The 24,744-nt window shown below is 53.5% G+C and overlaps 1 protein-coding gene across 4 annotated transcripts in view; it reads left to right on the forward strand.

Annotated features, from left to right (window-relative positions):
- RPS6KA1 (ribosomal protein S6 kinase A1) overlaps positions 1-24,744 on the forward strand; it is a 42,205-nt gene that overhangs the window by 15,513 nt on the left and 1,948 nt on the right. For all 4 annotated transcript variants that reach the window (XM_047792760.1, XM_047792761.1, XM_047792762.1 and 1 more), the window contains 18 exons: positions 425-541; positions 812-893; positions 3,805-3,885; positions 4,056-4,135; positions 5,557-5,663; positions 6,914-6,951; positions 7,295-7,437; positions 8,060-8,130; positions 8,424-8,512; positions 9,484-9,548; positions 9,816-9,918; positions 12,100-12,230; positions 13,383-13,508; positions 13,729-13,818; positions 14,368-14,526; positions 23,600-23,761; positions 23,998-24,074; positions 24,257-24,374. In XM_047792760.1, coding sequence (XP_047648716.1) covers positions 425-541; positions 812-893; positions 3,805-3,885; positions 4,056-4,135; positions 5,557-5,663; positions 6,914-6,951; positions 7,295-7,437; positions 8,060-8,130; positions 8,424-8,512; positions 9,484-9,548; positions 9,816-9,918; positions 12,100-12,230; positions 13,383-13,508; positions 13,729-13,818; positions 14,368-14,526; positions 23,600-23,761; positions 23,998-24,074; positions 24,257-24,374 — 1,839 coding nt within the window. The remainder of the gene's footprint in view (positions 1-424; positions 542-811; positions 894-3,804; positions 3,886-4,055; positions 4,136-5,556; positions 5,664-6,913; positions 6,952-7,294; positions 7,438-8,059; positions 8,131-8,423; positions 8,513-9,483; positions 9,549-9,815; positions 9,919-12,099; positions 12,231-13,382; positions 13,509-13,728; positions 13,819-14,367; positions 14,527-23,599; positions 23,762-23,997; positions 24,075-24,256; positions 24,375-24,744) is intronic.

The raw sequence follows: 24,744 nt of genomic DNA on the forward strand, positions 1-24,744 counted from the left end.
AGGAACAAAAGCCCAGTTGCGCCTTCACAGTGTGAGAACAAATTGTACTTCCTATTGTGGCAAAATCAAAATTTTTGCAGCAGGGTGAGGGGAGCCCCACGGGGAGGACCTGGGGCAGGTGTGCGGGCCTCAGCCAGAGCCTGGGTTGGCTCAGCCTGGCTGTGCCTGGGCCTCCCTCTGGGCCTGACCAGGCTGGAGCCACAGGAGCAATAGGAGTAGGGCCTCGCCTGACCTGGCCCCTTGGTAGTTTGACCCTCGCTGGCTTTGAGGCCCGTTTGGTACTGATGACCTGGGAGGCCTGTCTGGTTGGGCCTGCATGACGCTGTCTGCTGAGGTCTGGTGGGAGTAGACTTGGATGAGGGGACATACCCCACGCTGCCCTGGATGGGGCCCGCCATGCTCACCAGCTCTGTTCCTCCATCAGGATGAGGGCGTCCTCAAGGAGATCTCCATCACGCACCACGTCAAGGCAGGCTCCGAGAAGGCTGACCCGTCCCATTTTGAGCTCCTCAAGGTTCTGGGCCAGGGATCCTTTGGCAAAGTGAGTCCTGAGTGCACAGCTGGGAGGGTCGTGCTAGTCACGTCAGAGGTGGGGGTGGGAGGGTCCCCTCGGGGCTCAAAGGATCAGAGAGCAAGGGCAGATGGGTCTGAGGACAGGAAGAGAGAGGTCACCTTGCTACCCAGGGCGGACGCAGGGTCTACTTGGTGCCCAAGGAAGTTCAAGGTCAGCCTTGGACCTGGAGCAGGGGAGCCCACGGGTTCAGTCCCCTCCCCAGCTTCTCCCTGCTTTTCGCCCCCGCTGCCTCCTCAGGTCTTCCTGGTGCGGAAGATCACCCGGCCTGACAGTGGACACCTGTACGCCATGAAGGTACTAAAGAAGGCGACGCTGAAAGGTGAGTGGGGGGTACCTCCCCACGCAGAGCCCAGGGAGGCAGGGAGACGGCCCGGTTCTCAAGGACCTTAGGTCTGATGGAGGAGGTAGCTTATCACCTGGTCTGAAGGTAGAGAAACAGGCTGTTCTCAGCCACTCCTCATCTCCCACCTCACCTGATAGCAAAGACAGGGTCCACCCAGGAAAGGCTTCTGGGGATTAACCCCATCCCTTCCCCCTCCCCCTGAGCCAAGTGCCAATGACTGACCACAGCTGGGGAGGAGGCAGGGGGTGAGTGCAGTGTATTTGTGGGGGGCCTTCGGATATCAGGCATCGGGTTGGTGGGGCAGAGGCGTCCGTCAGCAGAGTTGCTTCTCGATGCTAGGAGAGTCTGAGGGAGACCTCTCAGGGAGGAGAGGGTGAGAGAGGAGCAGAGGGGGCTGGGGAGGAGGGCAGCCGGGCGGGTAGGAGAGGCTGAGTCAAGGCAGGGCTGTGGAGATGGAAGGCGGAGAGGTTCAGAAGGGACCTGAGCCCAGGTCTCGAATTCCGGAACCTACAGAGGGCGTCAGGGTGGTTGGGAGTGGGCTTGGGGCTGGGCAGTGATGCTTTGACCAGCCTGGAAACCAGTATGGCCACTGACCAGGTGGACCGGGCCGCGGCTAGGGTGAGGTGGGGAGAAGAGGAGTTGCTGGCCTTGGGGTCATGTGGCCACCAAGGGCTGTCTGTGGGGTGATGTAGCTGTGGTGCCCCAAGGCCAGCCTTGTGGAGATGGGAGCCCTTCCTCAGGAGGGACTCTGGGAGGAGAGAGGCCATGAAGGGCTCGCAGGCTGGGACCGGAGAGGCTGAGCAGACCCTGCAGGGCGATGCAGTCAGTGCTGTGACCAGGAGTCAGGAGCATGGGTGGTGGCCTTACAGTGGGTGGGCTCACATAGGAGCAGCCATGTAAGCTGTGCCTTGAAGGGTGAGTTAAGTTACATGTTCTCTCTGGTCCGAAAATATAGAGGAAGGCCCCCCCAGGAAGGACTAACTGTGTGAACAGAAGTGTACAGGTGGTTTGAAAGCGTGAGTGTGGTACCGAATCCCACTAGTATCCATGAGGCTGCGGATTCCATCCCTGGCCTCGCTCGGTGGGTCGGGGATCTGGCGTTGCCGTGAGCTGTGGTATAGGTCACAGATGTGGCTCGGATCTGGCGTTGCTGTGGCTGTGGTGTAGGTTGACAGCTGTGGCTCCGATTCCAGCCCCTAGCCTGGGAACCTCCATATGCTGCGGGTGCAGCCCTAAAAAGCAAAAATAAATAAATAAACAAATAAGTTAGGTGTATGTGGGAAACATTGACTAGGGTAGTTAATCCAGCATGGTCCCAGCCATGTCTGATGAGGGAAACAAGAAAATTAAAAGAGTTCCCTATTGTGGCGCAGCGGAAATAAATCTGACTAGTAACCATGAGGTTGTGGGTTCGATCCCTGGCCTCGCTCAGTGGGTTAAGGCTGCGGTGTTGCCGTGAGCTGTGGTGTAGGTCACAGACTCAGCTTGGATCCTACGTTGCTGTGGCTGTGGCCCAGGTCGGCAGCTGTAGCTCTGTTTCCACTCCTAGCCTGGGAACTTCCATATGCTGTGGGTTCGGCCTTAAAAAGAAAAAAAAAAAAATTAAAACAGAAGGCTTACAAACATACAACAAAGCGGAGGGCTAAAGGTGCTCTGAAGGGGGAAGTGTAGCACTGTAGGGTCCAGAGGGCCCCACCTCAGCATGGCAGGTTAAGGAAGGCTTCCTGGAGGAGGAACAGCCTGAACTAAATCACAGAAGAACCTGCTGCTGATGAGAATTTCTTAGGGCCTTTCTTTCTTCTCTTTTTTTTTCTTTTTTTTGGCTGTACGCAGTATACAGAAGTTCCTAGGCCAGGAATCGATCCATCACCATTGCAGAGACCTGGGCTGCTTCAGTGGCAACACCAGATACTTAACCCACTGAGCCACAAGGGAACTCCTGGGACTTTTATTCTTTTTTCTTTTTTCAGCTTTTTTTTTTTTTATGCCTTTTCTAGGGCCGCTCCTGTGGCATATGGAGGTTCTCAGGCTAGGGGTCAAATTGGAGCTGTAGCCACTGGCCTACACCAGAGCCACAGCAACGCGGGATCTTAGCCATGTCTGTGACCTACACCACAGCTCACGGCAACGCCGGATCCTTAGCCCACTGAGCAAAGCCAGGGATCAAACCCACAACCTCATGGTTCCTAGTCGGATTCGTTAACCACTGAGCCACAACAGGAACTCCGATTCTTTAAAGTTTTATTGAAGTATAGTTGATTTACAATGTTGTGATAATTTCTACTGTACGACAAAGTGATTCAGTTAAACATAAACACACACCCATTCTTTTTCAGATTCTTTTCCCGTATAGATTATCACAGAATGTTGGGTAGAATTCCCTGTGCTTTATGGCACTTCCCAGTTGGCTAGTCATTTCATATACACGGTGTGCACCTGCCAATCCCAAACCCTCAGTCCAGGACGTTTATTCTTTAAAAAAGCAAAACAAATCAAAAGTGTCTGTGGGATGCCTGCTCAGACCCACGGGTCTGAACTTCAGGCCCAGGGAATCTGCTTGCTCCAGGTTGGATTTGGGGATTTTTATGCCAGATGGAGAGGAGGCTGCTGAGGGCATCCCGGGGGTGGGGCAGGGGTGGCAGGTGCAGGGGCAGAGACTGAGGGCCCACAAGGAACAGGTTGCTCACACTGGTTGCACTGAATAGCTTCCCTGGGGCCTGGTGAGAGACAGGGCTAGAGAGATGGGCAGGGCACCAAGGGCCCAGCCCTGGGCACTGCCAAGAGATGTGAGGAACAAGTAGAAAAGAGAGCCCTACTTAGCCAGGGCTGGGGGGGTGGCTGTGTTGGGTGGCCAGGCCCTTGGTAACTGCCTTCGTCCTCTGGCCAGTGCGTGACCGTGTTCGGACTAAGATGGAGCGAGACATCCTTGCTGACGTAAACCACCCGTTTGTGGTAAAGCTGCACTACGGTGAGACTACAGACGGTACCTGAGCTCCCACTCCACCTGCCAGCCGTTGCCTTTGCTGCTGGGCTGTTGCCTTCCCCATAGGACCCCCCCGTCTGACACCCAGGGAGCTGGGGCGGAGGGCGGGGCCCAGGGCCCAGCTGGCTCCACCACTGCCTTTCCCCTCTCCCCAGCCTTCCAGACCGAGGGCAAGCTCTACCTTATTCTGGACTTCCTGCGTGGCGGGGACCTCTTCACACGGCTCTCCAAAGAGGTGAGCTGACTCCCTGGGGCCCACTGCCAGAGGGACCCAGGATGGGGCTGGTGGCACAGTGAGGCCTCTCACCCTCTCCCCAGGCCTGCGCAGAAGACCCTGACCCACCCTGAGACAGAAGCCATTCACTGGCAAAGCCTCTGAGAGTTTCCCCTAAGTTGGGCCGAAGGGAATCAGGCGCTGGATATGATGCCACCCTGATTCCGGGGAGCTGAGGGCGGCTCTCACCTCTTTATCTCCATTCCTTCAGGGCTTCCCTGGGTGGGGCTGTGAGGATGGCGAGAGGCCCAGGTCCACCCAGAAAGCTCGATACTTTAATATTATGTCCACTGTTAACTAAAGGGATCTTGAACTGATGTGAAATAATTTGAACCAGATATAAAAATGGGGCCATTGGGATTCCTACTGTGGTGCAGTAGAATCGGTGGCGTCTCTCCAGCCCCAGAACACAGGTGGCGTTGCTGCAGCTGTGGTGTAGGTTGCACCTGTATGCTGTGCGGACAACCAACAAAAAGGAGTGGGGACCATTAATACAACTTAAACTTTAGAAGAAAATGAAACTTTAAAAATTTTTTAAATGTTATTTTAATGTTTGAATAGGTAATACATGATTAACAAGAAAAATGTTGGAGTTCCCATCATGGCTCAGTGGCTGGCGAATCCGACTCGTGTCCTTGAGGGCACAGGTTTGATCCCTGGCCTCGCTCAGGGGGTTAAGGATCCGGCATTGCCGTGAGCTGTGGTGTAAGTCACAGACGAGGCTCGAATCCCATGTTGTGGCTGTGTTGTAGGTCAGCAGCTGCAGCTGATTCAACCCCTGGCCTGGGAACCTCCATATGCTACAAAAAGCCCTAAAAAGCCCCCCCCCCCCAAAAAAAAGAAAGGATACTCATTGAGATGTCTTCTTCCCACCCCAGCCCCATACCCCCAACTCCCACCATAGGTAAACATTTTTATTCATTTCTTGCCTAAGCTTCCCACGTTTCTTTGGAAATACAAACCCATTCAGCCTGTGTTCTGAATCCTAACCCCCTACTTTCTTGCATACAATATATATTTCTTACATATATACTGTTTTGTACTTTGCTTTTTTCACGATAGTATGTCTTGGAGATGGATCTGTATCAGAACATGGAGGAACCCTTGTTCTGGTTTTACGGCTGCATAGCACTCCGTTATGTGGGGGGAGTCATTTAGTCTGCTGCTTGACCCTTGGGCTGTTTCCAGGATTTTGCTATTTGCATTTCAATGCTCCCATGAGTGACTTGGATATTAGTCATTTCGTTCTGCAAACCCCTTCATAAAGAAAAGGGTGTGTGGCCCTGGAATCCCTAAGGAGGACCAGGAAGCTGCTGACTTCGCAGTGCCCCAGCTCCCGAGGAAGAGGCGATCCAGCTGAAGCTCCCTCCTGCCTTTTGCAGGTTATGTTCACGGAGGAGGATGTGAAGTTTTACCTGGCCGAGCTGGCTTTGGGCCTGGACCACCTGCACAGCCTAGGCATCATTTACAGAGACCTGAAGCCTGAGAAGTGAGTGAAGGCCCAGCCCCGCCCGGCCTCCCTAGGGTACAGAGGCAGGCCCTGGGGTCTCTCCTAGGACAGAGCCAGCCTAACAGGGGTGGGTGTGACTCTCCCCAAGAAAGTGTCCCTGTCTTGGGCTGCCCCATGAATGGGTGGGTGGAGCAGAGTGGGCTGCCTGATCACTAGTGCTGCCATTACCAAGGACCAGTCTCCTCGGTAGCTGGGTGTTACCTACCATTTTTGCTACTCTGGTGTGACATCTGAGATGCCCCCATTAAAGGATATTCCTTGATATAATCCTTTCTAGAATTTTCCTTAACATCTAAATATCCTTAAGTGGAACTTGGGAGCCAGAGGCAGGTGCTGAGGTAGAATGAGACTTGGCTTTTAGAGTGAGGCAAACCCAAATTCAAATCTTGCCTCCACCAGCCTGGCTCTATGACCAGGGGGAGCTTTTTCACCCCCCTGAGCCTTAGTTTCCCCATTGTTAAAATGGAGCCATGAGGGAGTTCCCGTCGTGGCACAGTGGTTAACGAATCCGACCGGGAACCATGAAGTTGCAGGTTTGGTCCCTGCCCTTGCTCAGTGGGTTAAGGATCCAGTGTTGCCGTGAGCTGTGGTGTAGGTTGCAGACGCGGCTCGGATCTGGCGTTGCTGTGGCTATGGTGTAGGCCCCGGGCTACAGCTCCGATAGACCCCTACCTAGCCTAGGAACCTCCATATGCCAAGGGAGTGGCCCAAAGAAATAGCGAAAAAAGACAAAAAAAAAAAAAGGAGCTATGAAAGTACCTACCTCACACAGTTGTTTCAAGAATTAGCAAGAGGGAATTCCCATTATGGCTCAGCAGTAACAAACCCAACTAGTATCCATGAGGACTCAGGTTCGATCCCTGGCCTCACTCAGTGGGTTAAGAATCTAGCATTGCCATGAGCTGGTGTGTAGGTCACAGATGCGGCTCGATTCCTGCATTGCTGTGGCTGTGGCATAGGCTGACAGCTACAGCTCTAATTCGACCCTAGCCTGGGAACTTTCCATATGCTGCGGGTGTGGCCCTGAAAAAAAAAAAAGAATTAACAAAAAGGTAGGCAACACACCTGCACAGCACCACCAACACCCGCTCCACCCACCCATTCATCAGATGGACCTGGGTGGACCACCTGCTCTGGGCTGGGCCCAACCTCCACAGCCCCCAAGGTGTCACCCGCACCCTCCAAGGGCCCATGGCTGAGGGGCCTTGACTCCCATCTCTCCATTGCAGCATCCTTCTGGATGAGGAGGGCCACATCAAGCTCACTGGTGAGTGGAGGGCGCTTGCCCCTCAGGCTTCAGGGGAGGGCGGGATGGGCTCTTGATGGGCCTGGGCTGAGTGCTAGGGGATCTCTTCTTCCTGAGAGGCTGTGCCAGGCACTTGGACGTGCTCAAAAGCCTGGGACCCAGACCTAGAAAGTCCTGGGTTTTGATCCCAGCTCCCCACTGTGTAACCTTGGGCAGGTCGCCTAACCTCTCTGGGCCTCAGCTTCCACCTGAGTGTCACGGAGGTGATGCTCTCAGGCCTCTGGGCAAGGGGGTGGGTGGCAAGGAGGGGCGGGAGGAAGGCAGGGGGTCCTGAGGATGTGTGCTCTTGCCCTCCTTGCCACAGACTTTGGCTTGAGCAAGGAGGCCATTGACCACGAGAAGAAGGCCTACTCCTTCTGCGGGACGGTGGAGTACATGGCCCCCGAGGTCGTCAACCGCCAGGGCCACACCCACAGTGCAGACTGGTGGTCCTATGGGGTGTTGATGGTGAGTGCCCAGGCCTTGGGCCTCAGTTTCCCCATCTAAATAGTCAGGGGTCATGATGGTCTCTAAGGCTCTTTTGTCCTCTCACAGCTGAGCTGGCCTCACCCCCACCCAGCTGCAGTTTCCTTCCTTAAAAGGATTCCAGGCTTGGCGTTCCCTTCGTAGCTCAGTGGTAACAAACCTGACTAACATCCATGAGGATGTGGGTTCAATCCCTGGCCTCACTCAGTGGGTTAAGGATCCAGTGTTGCCATGAGCTGTGAGGTAGATCACAGACGCGGCTTGGATCCCGTGTGGCTGTGGCTGTGGTGTAGGCCAGCAGCTGCAGCTGTTTCGACCTCTAGCCTGGGAACTTCCATATGCTGTGGTTGTGGCCCTGAAAAGACAAAAAAAGGGGGGAGGGTTCCAGGCTTGGCCCCATCTGGGGTGCCCCTAGCCTGGGGCCCATAGTGTAGTTCCTGGTGATCTGATTGACAGAGGGAGAGGGATAGACACAATTCTTGATCCAGGTGAACCTCCAGCTGGCAGGCAGGAATCCTGGGAATGGATCTGAGCGGCCCGGGTGGGAGGAGGCGGCGGCATGGGAAATGGGACCAGAGCCTGATCGGACCCTTGTTCTCTGCAGTTTGAGATGCTGACGGGCTCCCTGCCCTTCCAGGGGAAGGATCGGAAAGAGACCATGACACTGATTCTGAAGTAAGATGCAGCCGCTCTGTGATTCCTCAGTCTCCCCTACGCCCGGCTTCCGTTTAGGTGCCAGAGTTCAGATTCCCCATTAATGAGACACTCCTGGGTCAAGCATTACGCTTTCTAGGGCTTTCTTTTCACCGACCAGGGCCCATGGGAGGGGAATCCCTGAGTCTTTGGGAGGGGAGTTAGTGGATGGCTTGTCTGGACGGGGCTGGAAACTAGACCTGGACAGAGGCAGGAGGCGAGACGGGGCCTCCGGGGCGGGGCTCAGCCCTGACGAGGCCTGCGGGCTGTTTCAGGGCGAAGCTAGGCATGCCCCAGTTTCTGAGCACGGAAGCCCAGAGCCTCCTGCGGGCCCTGTTCAAGCGGAATCCCGCCAACCGGCTCGGTAAGCAACCCCTGCTCAGGGGAGGGGAGCAGGGTACAGCTGCGGCCCAGGCCACGGGGCCACATCTGGGGCTGAAAGGGGCCGTTGTCCTTTGTGTGGGCAGACAATGCCGCCGGCCACCCTGCCTTCTGGCTCCATGCGTGGTGTTTGGGGCAGGGGGGTGACCTGTGTGTAGGGGGAAGGCAGGAACTGAGTCATCTCCACTCGCCCTGGGGATGAGGACAGAGGCCCCCACACAGCTCCTCCGCCAAGGCTGCTGGCACGAGAGACGGAGCATGAGCTCGGACGTCAGAGGCTCGGCTCCCCATGATAGGTCCCCCTGCCCGACACACAGTGGTCCCTCTACAAATATGTGTTCAGCTAATGAGCGCCATTTATGAGCGAAGTGACTCAGGGGAGTTAACTTCACCCCCTGGAGCCCCGGTCCTTGTCTCCGTGGGGGACAATGGTCTCAAGCTTTGTCGATTCAATGAGGTTGCATAAACATGCCTTTAGTAGCTGCTCAGTGTGTGCTGACTCCTTGACCCCTGGGTTCACCTGGACCATGACCATGCTGGGCTCTGAAAGGTCCCACCCAAGTCCCTGGGCTTAAGCGGAGTGAGAGGCTGTGTGGTGGCTGCCAGGGGTAAGGGGACAAGAGCAGGAGATGAGGCCTGGGTTGGGAGGGAAGTGGGGGCCCCCTGCAGATCTTGGAACAGGCTCAGCCTTTGTCCTGTGTGGCCTTGGACGAGTTGCCGGGCCTCTCTGGGCCTGCCTTCTCCCATCCGCACCCTGGAACTTGATAATAAAGGGGCTCCAGGAAGTGGAAAATGCTGGGGGGCAGCAGGCTTTGGGGTGATGGCTGGATGGAGCCCGGCTACCCCCATGCTCCAGCCACTGGTCCCAGACCACAGTGAGGCTGCTCGGCGGACAGGGCGGGTGTCTGGGGCTTGGAGCACCCAGGGACAGACCCCTCATCTGGGCTCTTTCAGGCTCGGGCCCTGATGGGGCCGAGGAGATCAAGCGGCATGTCTTTTACTCCACCATTGACTGGAACGTGAGTGTCTGTCCGCCCCCCCCCCCCACCCCTGAGCCCTGCCCCAGCAGGGCTTCGACTGTGGCGGGAGGGGGCTTTTACTGACGAGGGCCTCTGCTTGGCCCAGAGGTGACGGCATGGCCTTGGAGGCACAGGCTGGCCTCCCAAGGGCCAGCACTTGTGCCCTGTGTGTGTAGCCTGCGCTCCAGGCCCTCGCTCCTCCTGCACGGGGCTGCTGGCGGGCTGTGGAGGGGCCGTAGTGAGCAGGCTGCCTGCTCCGCCTTGCAGAAGCTGTACCGGCGTGAGATCAAGCCACCCTTCAAGCCGGCCGTGGCACAACCCGATGATACCTTCTACTTTGACACCGAGTTCACATCCCGCACACCCAAGGGTGCGTCCCTTGTCTGGTTTGTCTTGGGCTGGTACAGTGGGAAGCAGGGCGACAGGGGCTCCTGGGGACGAAGGGGTGGTCAGGGCTCTGGCATGCCCAGGTGTGTGGGCAGACAGGCGTGTGGGTCTCTCACTCTTTGTCCCCATCTCATCCTGCCTGGCTGTCCCACTCCAGGGCTCTATGGGCCTCTTTGTGCCTGGCTGAGGGGGTGGGGTGAGTGGGCGATTAAGGCCACAACAGAAAAGTCAGGACCCCTGCCCCGGGCCTCTTCAGCCACTGGGAAGACCAGACACAGTCACCTCAGGGCTAAAGAATCTGACCCAACAAACACGTGAGGTGGAGACCGTCTGGCAGAGCAAAGGTGACAATGCTCCCAGATCAGGGGCAAGCGTGGGAATCAGCTTTGGCTACTCTCACTGCTAGGCTTCAGTCTTCTCATCTGGAGCGTGGGCCCAGTCACAGGCCCACTCAGGTGCGGTGGTCACCACTGGAAGCCAAGGAAGGGGCTTCTAGGAGGAAGCTTGGTAAATCCTAATCTTTTGGGGAGTTCCCGTCATGGTTCAGTGGTTAACGAATCCGACTAGGTTATGGGTTCGATCCCTGGCCTCGCTCAGTGGGTTAAGGATCCGGCGCTGCTGTGAGCTGTGGTATAGGTTGCAGATGCAGCTCGGATCCCATGTTGCTGTGGCTGTAGCATAGACCTGTGGCTACAGCTCCAATTAGACCCCTAGCCTGGGAACCTCCATATGCCGTGGGAGCAGCCCTAGAAAAGGCAAAAAGACAAAAAGAAAAAAAAAAATCCTAACCTTTTGGTCAGGTATTGGTGAAGAGTATTCTTTCCGGAGGGCAGGTTTTAGTAGGAGGTGTGTTTTTCTTTTCTTTTTTTAAAGGCTGCACCTGAGGCATATGGAGGTTCCCAGGCTAGGGTCGAATCAGAGCTACAGCTGCTGGTCTACGCCACAGCCACAGCAACACAGGATCCAAGCCACGTCTGCATCCTACACTGCAGCTCGTGGCAACGCCGGATCATTAACCCACTGAGCGAGGCCAGGGATCAAACCCTCATCCTACGGATGCTAGTCAGGTTTGTCTCCACTGAGCCACAATGGGAACTCCACAGGGGAGTTTTTCTCACTGTGGCTTGCACTCCTGTGGTGTCAGGGAGCTTAGCACTTCTCTGAGCAGTCTGCCCCATCTTTGTTTACCTGGCAAATATATAGCAGGTCCCTACTGTGTGCCAACGATGGGAGGCACTGAGGGTGATCAAGCCAGAGCCAGGCCCTGCCTTCATATGGCTCAGGCTCTGGTGGCAAAAGAGACGTGGGAACCGCTGCTGGGGAGCACAAGGGGCTGGAGGAGCACCATGAGGCCCGGCTTCTCAGAGGACAGGGTCGAAGCCAAGCCTCAAAGGAAGGACAAGGAATGAGTTGTCTAGTTAGCAGGAACAGCATGTGCGGTGGCACGGAGTCTCCTCGAAGGATCCGAGAAGCTTGGCATGGCTGAGCTGTGGGGTTGGGGTTGGGGGAGGAGGGAAGAGGCTAAGATCACAGGCACCTCACTGCCAGGCTGAGGCTCTGGGCTGTCTCATGAGGGCAGACGGGAGCACGTGAGAGGCACAGGCAGGGGGTCGATTTAGGGTTGGGACCAGTCCTCTGCCTGCTGCACAGGAGATGGACCTGAAGGGGCAGACCAGAGGCGGGAGGCCTCCAGGAGGGCCTGAAGTGTCTTGGCCTGGGTGGGTGCTGGTGGATATGAGGGTCTTTTTTTTTTTTTTTTTCTTTTTTGGCTTCCTCATGGCATAAGGGCTTCCCTGGGCCAAGGATCAGATCGGAGGCACAGTTGCCACCTATGCTCCTATGCCGTGGTGAGGGAACACCTGATCCCTAACCCACTGTGCCTGGGACGAATGTGTGTCCCAGAGCTCCAGAGATGCCACTGATCCCACTGCGTCACAGCAGAAACTCTGATATGAGGGTCTTTGTGTTCCTGGTGTGTCAGGGCTGGGCCGGGCTAAGCACACATGGACAGATGCGCTAACAAAGGCTGGGGTGAGGGCTCCTGCTCTGGCTCCCACCACCACCAGCTGCTGAGACCAGCCTGAAAACCCTGGGCTCCACGTTGCTGAGCTGCCTCGGGTCAAGGGTACCTCCTCCGGCTCACATCTCTGTCCTGCCCCTGCAGACTCCCCAGGCATCCCCCCCAGCGCTGGTGCTCATCAGCTGTTCCGTGGATTCAGCTTCGTGGCCACTGGCCTAATGGAGGATGACGGCAAGCCCCGGGCCACGCAGGCGCCCCTGCACTCAGTGGTACAGGTGAGGGGCAGGAGACGGCTGCCCAGTTGTCCTTTTCCACCTAGAAGCCATAAGACAGGATGACTGAGAACACAGGCTCGGACTTGGATGACTTGGGTTCAAACCCTGACACCACCATGGGGCCCTCTGGGGGTTTTCCCATTTGTAGAGCAGGGTTGATGACATGGATGTGAATTTCCTGACACAGCCAGGATGTTGTAGGGCCTGGATAAATGCCATGGAGGACCCAGGGTGGTGATACTGGGGACTGTCAGGTCCTAATGGGGGTGGGGGTGGGGTTCTCGTGTCTCCTCTCACTTGTGCCCCCTTGGCACACTTTCCTGGCTCTGTGGGAAACCTGGAGTTGAGAGGCAAGAATGTAGACTCGAGCTCACGGCCTGGGTTCAGAGCTTCCTATGTCAGGGACAGTGGAGGGGATACTTATCTTCCTGGTGCCTCAGTTTCTTCATCTGTCAATGGGGGTGATGATGGAACCTTTCTCCAAGGGTGGTGTCGAGGATTCTGCGAATTAATGCGGGTAAAGTTAAGGTGATTCATTATCCATGTAGGATGTCTTGGTCCCGGACAAATGTTAAACCAGACTGGATGTGAGGATGACAGGATTAAACCAGGGCTGTCCACGGGCTGTGTGGGTCACCTGGTGAAAAGTCCTCTAAATGGTACCTGCCACTCACTCAGCACCATAGAAGCTTTTGATACTGTGAGTGTCTTAGAGCCTTGAGACACCCTGAGACGTGGGCTGTGTCACCCAGAAAGGGGAGGCAACTCACTAAAGGGTCACAGTAAGTGGCAGAGCTGGGACCCAGCTCCAGGCTCCTGTGTCCCCTTTCAGGCCTGCCCGGGCTTCTCAGAGCCTCAGGCTGCTCCACGCATGTGTGGGTTGCAGCTTGTTGCCTGCACCTCCTGACCCCAGACTGCCACCAGGCAGCCTGGAGCCAGCGAGTATGCCCGCCATACAGTGTAGGAATCTGAGGCCTAGAGAGGGACTGGTTCATGCCCAAAGTCACACAGCTAACATTCTACCCTGGGCCTGCTGGCTCTTGCCTAGTGCCACCTCCACTGAGTTGAGGCCTTGGGTTCTCAGGGACAAGCCCTGCATTCTTGAGCAGAGGGTTATTCCCCACCCCCACCCCCCCGCCCGGTCTCCTGCAGCAACTACACGGGAAGAACCTGGTTTTTAGTGATGGCTACGTGGTAAAAGAGACCATTGGTGTAGGCTCCTACTCCGAGTGCAAGCGCTGCGTCCACAAGGCCACCAACATGGAGTATGCTGTCAAGGTGGGCCTCTCGAACACGTCCCGGCCAGGGCTGCTCGCTGGGGTGGAGGTGGGGGGCAGTGTCGCCCTGGCCCTGTGGTGGGGGAGGGTTGGCATGGAAGGCTCTGGATGGGCGAAAGGTGTGCGGCTGAGACTCCATTCTCTGCAGCCAGGGCTCTGAGGCAGGCAGGGGCTCTGGGGTCTGTCCCCCGACACTGCCACATGCACCCCCCTTTCCTCAGGTCATTGACAAGAGCAAGCGAGATCCCTCGGAAGAGATTGAGATTCTTCTGCGGTACGGACAGCACCCCAACATCATCACCTTGAAAGATGTGAGTGGGGGTCCTTGAGAGTGGGGTGAGGATGGGGCACTCGACTCTAGGACAGGCCTCGGGGCCGCTGTTCCTTTGATTTCTGATCCTCCTCCTCTGCTCACAGACAATGCCAGATCCTTAACCCGCTAAGCCACCAGGGAACTCCTCCCTATGGCTTATTACAGGATAGTGAATATAGTTCCCCGTGCTGTCCAGTAGGACCTTGTTGTTTATGAACTGGGTCCATAATAACGAACATTTGGAGACAGTTATGAGCCGAATAACAATGGCATGTCCATGTCTGACATGCCACGGGTAACAAGGTCCCTTCGTGTCCCTGAGCCCTCCACCTGGACCCAGGCATTCTCTGAGAGCCCTCCTACATGTCAGGGGCCCAGTGCCAGCATCCTGTCCAGGGAGGACGGGGCTCAGATGGGGAAAGACCCTGCCAGGGTGACTGAGACACAGAGTGGAACAATGCCCAAGGCTTCCTGGCCTGGTGAGCTGGTGACCAAAGGGCCCAGTCCTGGCATCGCAGGAGGGGCCTGATGATGAGGTCTCTGACAGGTGTACGATGATGGCAAACACGTGTACCTGGTGACAGAGCTTATGCGGGGAGGAGAGCTGTTGGACAAGATCCTGCGGCAGAAATTCTTCTCGGAGCGTGAGGCCAGCTTCGTCCTGCACACCATCAGCAAGACCGTGGAATATCTGCACTCCCAGGGAGTAAGTCTTAGGCAGGGGCACCGCGTGGGCGTGGGGGGCTGCCAGGGGTCATACCACCAGCAGAGTGCAGGAACCGCGGCTGGCCCAGCCAGTGGCAGTTTTCAACCAGCCAGACAGAGGGAAGCCTGGGGATGGGTGAGTGGGTGAGAGGGTGGATGTAAGGAAGGGAGGGAGGGGAGGAGAGATGAGGCCAGATTGCAGAAAGAAACATTTATCCAGGTCCTAGGCAAGCATCATGCTTAGTTCTTTCCCTAATTGATTTTTACCTGTTAGGTAGGTACTGTATATTGGTCTCACTTTTTAGGTAAAAAGGCTGAGGCTCAGAGATGTGAGTTCATTTGCCCAAGGTCACACAGCCTGGGAAGAGTGGAGCCAGGATGCCTGACTGAGGAATTTGGGTGGGAGGCTACAGATAGGGAGTGGGTTTTTTGGTTGTTTTTTTTTTTTTTTGGTCTTTTTCTGGCCTCACCCATGGCATATGGAGGTTCCCAGGCTAGGGGTCTAATTGGAGCTGTAGCCGCCGGCCTACACCACAGCCACAGCAACGCCAGATCCAAGCCGCATCTGTGACCTCCACCACAGCTCACGGCAACGCCACATCCTTAACCCACTGAGTGAGCAGGGATCGAACTCCCAACCTCATGGTTCCTAGTTGGATTCATTTCTGCTGTACCACGACGGGAACTCCAGGAGTGGGCTTTTGAGTTAGGAAGCACCAAGGTCACTGTAGGAGCTGCCAGGCATCAGGAAGGTAAATCTGGCCATGGGTTTGGCTGTTAGGACAGAGGAGGCAATGCTGCTGGAAAGACAGCAGGTGCTAGGAAGTTGTAGGTCCAAACTGCAGGGCTTGGCTGTTATCATTGTACAAGGTGGAATTAGGAAAGGTCTTTGTAGGGTATTGAAACTGAAAACAGAGTCTGCATGAGCTTCTCCATGGATGAGATAATATTTTAATGTGGGGGTTAAGGATGCAGGCTCTGGAATCAGACTGGCTGTGACAAGTCCTGTGTGTGAGGTTGAAAAGCCTCTTACCCGAGCCATTTCCTCATCTGCAAACTCACTATAAGGAGAGCTGCCCCCTCCCAGGGTGGCTGAGGGATGAGCCACGATCCAGCCCAGGCCCCTGGGAAAAGGCCAAGCAAACACAGGGGGAAATAGAACCAGATCATTCCTATACCTTTTCTTTTCCCCCTCTTTTTAGGGCTGCACCTGCGGCACATGGAAGTTCCCAGGCTAGGGGTCAAATCAGAGCTGCAGCTGCTGGCCTACACCACAGCCATAGCCACACCGGATCCGAGCCACATCGAACCTTGCATCCTCATGGACATTAGTTAGGTTCTTAACCCACTGAGCCATGATGGGAACTCTGCCTTGTTTTTTTTTTAGCATTATCTTATTAGTATGGAAACTTTCAAACAGGGAGTTCCCATTGTGGCTTAGCGGGTTAAGAACCCGACATAATGTCTGTGAGGATGCAGTTCGATCCCCCGCCTTTCTCAATGGGTTAAGGATCTGGCATTGCAGCTCAGATCCAGTGTTGCCATGGCTGTGGTGTAGGCTGGCAGCTGCAGCTCCAATTTGACCCCTAGCCTGGGAACTTCCACATGCTGCAGGTGTGGCCATGAAAAACAAACAAACAAACAAACAAAAAAACCTTTCAAACATATACAGAAACTACGGGAATAATAATCAACCCCCAGATACCAGATTGAAGAATTGTCCAGATTTTTATCTCCTTCTCTCTGTCCCTCCCTCTTTTCTTCCTTCCTCTTTCCCTTTCCTTCTCTCTCTTTCCTCTGTTTCTTTTTTTTATTGTTGCCGAAATATTTTTTCCAACTTTTTGTTGAGAAAAAAGCTCAAACCTATAGAAAAGTTAAAGGAATAGTACAATGAAAAACATTTCCCTTTTGTTTGTTTATTTTTAGGGCTGCCCCTGTGGCATATAGGAGTAACCAGGCTAGGGGGCGAATCAGCCACGCCAACGTGGGATCCAAGCTGAGTCTGCAACCTGCGCCATAGTTCACAGCAATGCCGTGTCCTTAACCCACTGAGTGAGGCCAGGGTTCGAACCCACATCCTCATGGGTCCTAGTTGGTTTGTTACCACTGAGCCATGACGGGAACCCCCGACATTTCCCTTTTGTATTCCCCAAATCTTAAGAGTCACCACATTTGCTTCATCTCTTTCTTTCTCTGTCTCTCTTTGTTTCTATATACAAGTATATATGTATATCTGTGGGTACATTTGAAAGACAGTTGCAGATGTTATGACACTTGACCCATAAAAACCTATAATTAAAGTATTTAAAAACGTATTTCAGCCTTCACATCATCTTAGTTGTATAACTCCAAAAAAAGACAAACATTTCTTTTATAACTAACAAAGTTAGCAATTATTTGTTTTCACATAGTACCCAGTCAGTAGCACATTTCTCCTCTTTGTCCTTTCAAATATAATTTTTCTGGGCTTGGTGTATTGGAATCGCAGTCTCTGCAGTGTCCACATCTTTCATTCACTTGTTATACCCCTGAAGTCTCATAAAATCAAGGTAAGAGTTCCTCTTGTGACTCAGCCAGTTAAGAACCCAACTAGTATCCACGAGGACGAGTGTTTGATCCCTGGCCTGCTCAGTGGGTTAAGGAACTGGTGTTGTCACAAGCTGTGGTGTAGGTTGCAGACATGGCTCAGAACCACCATTGCTGTGGCTGTGGCATAGGCTGGCAATTGCAGCTTCCATTTGACCCCTAACCTGGGAACTTCCATATGCCTTGGGTGCGGCCCTAAAAAAAGAAAAAAAAAAAAGACAACGTCTTAATTAGATCAGCTTCAGTATCTTTTTGGGAGCGAGGAGTCAAAAAACACTCCATGAGAGGTGCAGTGTACTTGCTACAGCGCCACGTCTGCCTGCCAGCATGGCTTCTCGTGGCCCCCTGATAGTCATCAGTCATTTCTGCAGTAACAGGTGGGGACGGGTGTGCGAGTGGAAGGCAGTAGGTGGCCCTGAGATGTGTTGCAAAGCTTCTCACCAACCCATCACTTGGTGGTTTCATCCTTTCAGGACCTTTGCCTGAATCAGTCATTTCAGCATAGTGTGCAAAAAGAGCAACGTCTTGGAGTTCCCGTTGTGGCGCAGTGGTTAACGAATCCGACTAGGAACCATGAGGTTGCAGGTTCGATCCCTCGCCTCAATCAGTGGGTTAAGGATCCGGCATTGCCGTGAGCTGTGGTGTAGGTTGCAGACGTGGCTCGGATCCCGCGTTGCTGTGGCTCTGGTGTAGGCCGGTGGCTACAGCTCTGATTCAACCCCTAGCCTGGGAACCTCCATATGCCGTGGGAGCAGCCCTAGAAAAGTCAAAAAGACAGGAAAAAAAAAAAAAAAAGCAATGTCTGATTCTAACTTATTTGGGGGAGTCTTTTGTGAAAAAGAGCTTTCATAATCAGAGCTTTGGTTTGGTTACTGCATGTACTGTCAATGGTCATGTTTGAAGTGGTTTTGTTTTTTTGTCTTTTAGGGCCAGCACCCCCCAGCATATGTAAGTTCCCAGGCTAGGGGTTGAATCGGAGCTGTAGCTGCCAGCCTACACCACAGCCACAGCAATGCCAGATCCGAGCCGCATCTGTGACCGACCCCGCAGCTCACGGCAACGTAGGATCCTTGACCCACCGAATGAGGCCAGGGATCGAACCTTGGTCCTCATGAATACTAGTCAGATCTGTTACCGCTGAGCCACGACAGGAACTCCCTGAAGTGGTTTTGTTTTTTGAAATGGCCAGTGCAAACAGACTAATATGTAAATATGTCAGGTCAGACAGTAAATGTGCTTCCTTTTCCTGTTTTGTTCTCAAGTGAGTACAAACTGAAGTTACTCTAAGAAGGTTTAGAAGACAGAGCCGAAGCAGTGAGTTTCCAGTGGGTCACCTAAAGCTTAGGGAAGGGCTTTCTAGAGGGGAGGCTGCCCCCCAGAGTATCGGGCCCCTCCGCTAGGGTAGGTGAGCTCTGAGTACAGACAGCCACTCGGTGGAGGTGTAATAGGAGAATATTGTTTCTTTCCCAAAGAAAATCTTTGCAGTTTTGGTCTGTCTGTGGGTCTCTAGTTTCTGGCCTTTTCCAGATACCAGGAGCAGATGATGAGGAAGTGGGAAGCTCTCGCTGAGATATTTGAAGGGAGATTCTCTGGGCCGATAATACTTTGGCAGCGTCTGTGATCTGGAAGCTGGGAAACTCATAACAGCAGAGGAATGGGAAGGGGGGACTGGGAGCAGGGTCCACTGGGGCTTTGTTTGTTTTAATGTTATCTTCCTATTGAAATAGCTTATAAACAAAATCATCACGTACAATAAATCTTCAGAAAGTGAATACACCCGCATAACCAGCACCCAGATCAAGAAAAAGGAGGATTTCTAGTTCCCCGCAACCCCCTCCCACCCCTTCCAGTCCCTGCCCCCTCCCAGAGGATAACCCTGAGGGAACTTACGATTTTATCGAGGGCACGTACTCTTTTCTATCTGACTGCTGCCTCTCAGCCCTCGGTCTGCGATTCATCCATGAGGTTGTGTGACTGTACTTCACTCATTTCTCATTGCTCTGTGGTTTCTACTCTGTGAACAGACCGCAATTTAATTGTCCTTCCTGCTGTTAATGGACTTGGGGTTGTTCCCAGTTTTGACTATGACAAATAATGCTGCCGTGATGTTGCTGCACTTGTCTTTCGTGCACACTTGTCCATTTTTAACACTGGCTGTAAACCTAATAGTGAAATTGCTGGGTCATAGTGTAGTGTATGCTCCTCTTTAGTAGATGTTGCCAGTTTCCTTCCTTCCTTTCTTTCTTTCTTTCTTTCTTTCTTTCTTTCTTTCTTTCCTTCCTTCCTTCCTTCCTTCCTTCCTTCCTTCCTTCCTTCAGCCTTCCTTCCTTCCTTCCTTCCTTCCTTCCTTCCTTCCTTCCTTCCTTCCTTTCTTTCTTTCTTTCTTTCTTTCTTTCTTTCTTTGCTTTTTAGGGCCACACCCACAGCATATGGAAGTTCCCAGGCTAGGGGTCGAATCGGAGCTACAGCTACTGGCCTACACTGCAGCCACAGCAACTAGGAATCCGAGCTGTGTTTGTGACCTGTACCCCAGCTCACAGCAATGCCAGATTCCCAACCCACTGATCAAGGCCAGGGATGAAACCCGCATCCTCATGGATGCTAATCAGATTTCGTTTCTGCTGCACCACAACGGGAACTCCCTGTTGCCAGTTTGTTAAAGTTGTTTTGCCAGTTTACCCTCCCCCCCCCCGAAGCATGTGAGAGCCCTGGTACTTGTCAACACTTGGTATTGTCTATCTTTTTTTTTTGGGGGGGTGGCCATGGCACGCTAAGTTTCTGGGCCAGGGATCAACCCTGCACCACGGCAGTGACCAAACCAAATCCATAACCACTAGGCTGCCAGGGAATTCTCTCCGTCTTTTTGTTTGTCTTTTTGTTTGGGCCTCACCTGTGGTGTATGGAAGTTCCCCGGGCCAGAGATCGAACCCACGCCACAACGGTGACCCGAGCTGCTGCAGTGACGATGCTGGATCCTTAACCCACTGTGCCACAAGAGAACTCCCTTCCACCTTTTTAATCTTAACCCTTCTGGGAAATGAGGAGGAGTATCTCACAGTGGTTTTACTTTACATTTTCCTGATGACTGATGAAGTTGAGCACCTCTTTGTGGGTTTATTCCCATTTGGAAAGCCTCTTTTTTAGAATGCCTGTCTTGGAATGTCTGACAAGTCTTTCATCCATTTAAAGAAATTGGGTTGTCTGCCTTTTCCATCTCATTTTGCAAGAGTCCTTTGTTTAATACATGGAGCTCTTTCTAGTCTAGCTTCCGTCATATTGTTTCCATAATGGCCCCAGCGTGCCGGGGACAGCCTGTCTGAGAACTCGAGAGGTCCTCACAGTTTGACTTTTCTGCTTAACCAGATGATTTATGAAGAAGAACTTCACCCTTTTTTTTTTTTTTTTTTTTTTGGTGGCCGGTCATAGGCATCTAAATGCATGTCCTCCAGTGATGATGATGATGACAGAGATGCTGCCGATACGGGCAGCTGCGCACCCCCAGCACTTTCCACAGACCAGATTCTAAGCACTTTACACATCAACTCATGTAATTGTTCCGTGAACCTGTTACAAGGGAGTATCATTTTGCCCATTTTGTAAGTGAGGAAACTGAGGCTCCGGGAGCTTAAGTACAAGTCTCATAGTTAAACTGGCCCCAGAGTCTGTGGCCCTAACTTGTGTGTGATTGGTTGCTGCTTTGACAGCATCTGTCCTCTCATTTTCCTGTCCTTCCGGTTCTTCCTCTCATTTCTAAAAAATTTTTGTTATTGTTGATTTACAGAGTTTTGTCAATTTCTGCTGTACAGCAAAGTGACCCAGTTTTTAATATATATTTATGTTCTTTTTCTCATATTACCTTACATGATGTTCCATCACAAATGATTGGGTAAAGTTCCCTGTGGCTATACAGCAGTGGTCTGCTAATTTTTAAGGGCTTCTTAACAGGCAGTGGCTGTATCTTAACATCCAGCATGTTGGTGGGGTTCAGCCCCAGAGAGGCTGGGGTTACTACGGCAGCAGCTGCCATTTTCCAAGCCTTGGGCTGCATATTTCTGGTACGTAACTCATGTGCTCCTTCCTGTAACCCTGAGCGCTGAGCACTCTTAGCCCCATTTTACAGGTGAGAAAACCAAGGGCTAGAGAGGTTAAGTGACATGCCAAGATCGCACATCTACTGCTGGTAAAGCCAGGATTCCCACTCTGGCCTCTGCCTCCTGACTGAAATCACAGCTCTGCCAGAGGCCAGCAGGGCCTGTTGACTCAGTGGTTGCGTTTGGCCTGCACACGTATTTTGTTTGGCCTGCACAGCATGGGTGTCCTCTTGTTTGGGATTTGGCTTGGTTTGGTAATTTGTCTTTGGGGACCTGGGCATGGTGACTGTCAGCTGGAGTGAGCAGCAGCTACCCTCTGAGCCTGTCGGCATGGCTCCACTGGTGTATGCAAGAACCATCTCATAAAGCCAGCTAACATGAGACTCAGCTGATCCAACCTGCAAGGTCTCTGCGTGTTTCAGGGTGTGAGTCGTTCGTTCAGTGCACAAAGTTCACAAAGTGCTTGTTCTGTGTTAGGCCCTGTGCTGGGTGCTGGGGTGAGCAGGGCTTCCCCCGATAGATATGGTGACTTATGGCTGAAGGAACCCCCCTGCTCCCCGGCCTGAGCTTAGGGTACTTGAGCACTGTGGTGGACAGTGAGGCTGGAACAGATCGCCGAGCCTTCCATATCCAGATGGGGACCTCAGGCTTTATCCTGCAAGTAGTAGGGAGCCATTGAAGGTTTTTGACCACACTCAGGGAGGCCCCGTGAACTCATGGGAGGAGGAACAGAAGGGTGAGGACAAGTTTAGTCTGGGATGTGTTGGGTTTGAGGGCCTATGGAATATTCAGTGGTTGTCATCTGGTAAGCAGCCATAGGAGCCCAGACTCAGAGATCTGAGAGTTGTCAATAATTAGCCAGAGTTAGAGGAGTGACTATGAATAGAACCATGGAGAAGGAGAGGGGGTGGATGAGAAGTAAGTAGGGTGGCTTAGCCCCCTCTGGTTTCAGATGATCAAATGGGGCCTGAGGAAAGTCATTTGCTTAAGGCCTCGGTAGTAAGCGTCATTCATCCATTCATTCAGCAGATTCTTATTGAATGCCTCCTCTGGGCTAGGAACTAACCTGAATTTCTGGATACAGCAGTGGGCAAAACACCCATGGAGTCTGCATTCCAGTGGGTGGATTCAGAAAACAAGTAAATATCCAATGGTGGTCAATGCTGTGGATAAAGAGAAAGCAGAGTGAGGGGACTGAGGAGTGCTGGTCCGTGATTGCTGTTTTATACAGAATGGTCCAGGGAAGGCCTCACTGGTAAGGTGACATTTGAGCTGCAACCTGAAAGAAAAGCAGAGAATGAGGCAGGCAGGTGCCTGAGAGAAAAATATTCCAGAAAGAGGGCATGGCAAGTGCAAAGGCCCTGAAGCAGGAGGGAGCTTGGCACATTGAAGGAAGAGCAAAGAGGCTGGTGTGACCAAAGCCAGCCCAGGGAGAAGAGTGGGAGGGACCAGAGAGTGCAGGAGGTGTGGGCGAGGGGCCAGGGAGTCATCAGGTGGGGCCACCAGCCATTGCAGAGACTTTTCCTCTTAAGAGGGGAACCCTTGGAGGTGACATGACCTGACTTACATTTAACAGGATCACTCTGGCTGCTCTGTTTAGAATAGGCTGTGGAAGACAAGGTGGGGAGCAAAGAGACCAGTTAGGAGGTGGCTGCTGTAATCCAGGGGAGGGATGGTGGTTAGGCTGGGGTCAGAATGATGCTGCCAGTAGAGGTGCTAAGAAATGGTTAGGCTCTGGATTTTTTTTTTTTTTTTTTCTTTTTAGGGCCGCGCCCACGGCATGTGCGGCATATGGAGGTTCCCAGGCTAGGGGTGGAATCAGAGCTACAGTTGCTGATCTATGCCAGAGCCACAGCAACACAGGATCTGAGCCGCATCTGTGATGCTCACCACAGCTCATGGCAACACCAGATCCTTAACCCACTGAGCAAGGGCAGGGATCGAACCCACATCCTCATGGATCCTAGTCAGGTTCATTAACCACTGAGCCATAAAGGAAACTCCCTGGATATATTTTAATGGTAGAGCCAGCAGAGCTTGCTGATGGGTCGATTGAGGAATATGAGGGAAAAAAGAGGAATGGAGTGTGACTCTTAAGATTTTGACTCAGGCATTGGGAAGGGTGGAGTTGTCATTGGGTAAGACTGTGTGATGGGCAGGTTTGAGGAGTTGGGTGTGGACAGGTGGAGTTAGCACTGCCTCACAGACATTGACTTAGAGGTTTCAGGTTGGCAGTACCAGTAGCGCTCAGGCCCCTTTTCAGCCCCTACCTCTCCTTTTAGATTCTGGATCCTCCATCCCAACCCCTGTGCCCATCTTCTAACTCTCCCATCCCTGGCAGTTGCCCTGGGCTGCTGGCAGCCTGCCAACATTGAGAACTGACCCGTCTGCCCCCAGGTTGTGCACAGGGACCTCAAGCCCAGCAACATCCTGTACGTTGATGAGTCTGGAAACCCCGAGTGCCTGCGTATCTGTGACTTTGGCTTTGCCAAGCAGCTGCGGGCTGAGAATGGGCTTCTCATGACACCTTGCTATACTGCCAACTTCGTGGCACCTGAGGTGAGTGGCCCAGCCCCCTCAGCTGCAAGAGCAAGGGGGCCTGGCACAGGAGGCCAGGGTCCCCTCCAGAGGCCCCACACCGTCCAGGACTCTAGTCTCTGTGGCCTTGGCCCAGGTGGGATCAGCCCATGCCTGGGACCCTGGTCCTACCCTTTGGGGAGCAGCAGGCAAGCATATGGGGCCACTTGCCGCTGCCACTCGGACTGACGGCCCTCCCCTCTCTTCCTTCCTGCTAGGTACTGAAGCGCCAGGGCTATGACGAGGGCTGCGACATCTGGAGCCTGGGCATCCTGCTTTACACCATGCTGGCGGGGTGAGCCTGGACCCCCTCCACCCCGTGCCCCTTCCTCCAGCCCTAGTGTGCAGGCTGGCAGGGCGCCTGTCTCAGGGAAGGGACCCAGCCCTGCCTTTGGGAGCACCCAGTCTGAAGCGGGAGACACAGTCCCCAGGGTGGAGGCCAGAGGCTAGACTCAGGTCGGGTGGACTTTTCTCCAGATATACTCCATTTGCCAATGGACCCAGTGACACACCGGAGGAAATCCTGACCCGGATCGGCAGTGGGAAGTTCACCCTCAGCGGGGGAAATTGGAACACAGTTTCGGACGCAGCCAAGGTGAGTGTGTGATGCCTGCAGCCTGCTCACTTAGGGGGTGGGGAGGCAGGGTCCCGTCCCAGGGCTTGCCAGCGTTTTCTGAGCAGGTGACTCGCAGCTTCATTTCTCCAGGTGGAATGTCCCACAAATTTCTGTTGCTCTATTTCTCCAAGTGGCAGATTCCCAGGCAGGCTGCCCCCTACCTTGTTTGGACAACGTGGTGATCATTCACTGGCCCTTCCGGTGTTCTGGGCCTTCTCAGAGGAGGGAACATTTTTGGTTTTTTGGAGTTGAGGTTTTTTCTTTTTTCCTTTTGTTTTTTTGCTTTTTGGGGCCACACCTGCAGCATATGGAAGTTCTCAGGCTAGGGGTCCAATTGGAGCTGCAGCTG

The sequence above is a fragment of the Phacochoerus africanus genome, chromosome 8 (genome assembly GCF_016906955.1).
Source record: "Phacochoerus africanus isolate WHEZ1 chromosome 8, ROS_Pafr_v1, whole genome shotgun sequence".
Lineage (NCBI taxonomy): Eukaryota > Metazoa > Chordata > Mammalia > Artiodactyla > Suidae > Phacochoerus > Phacochoerus africanus.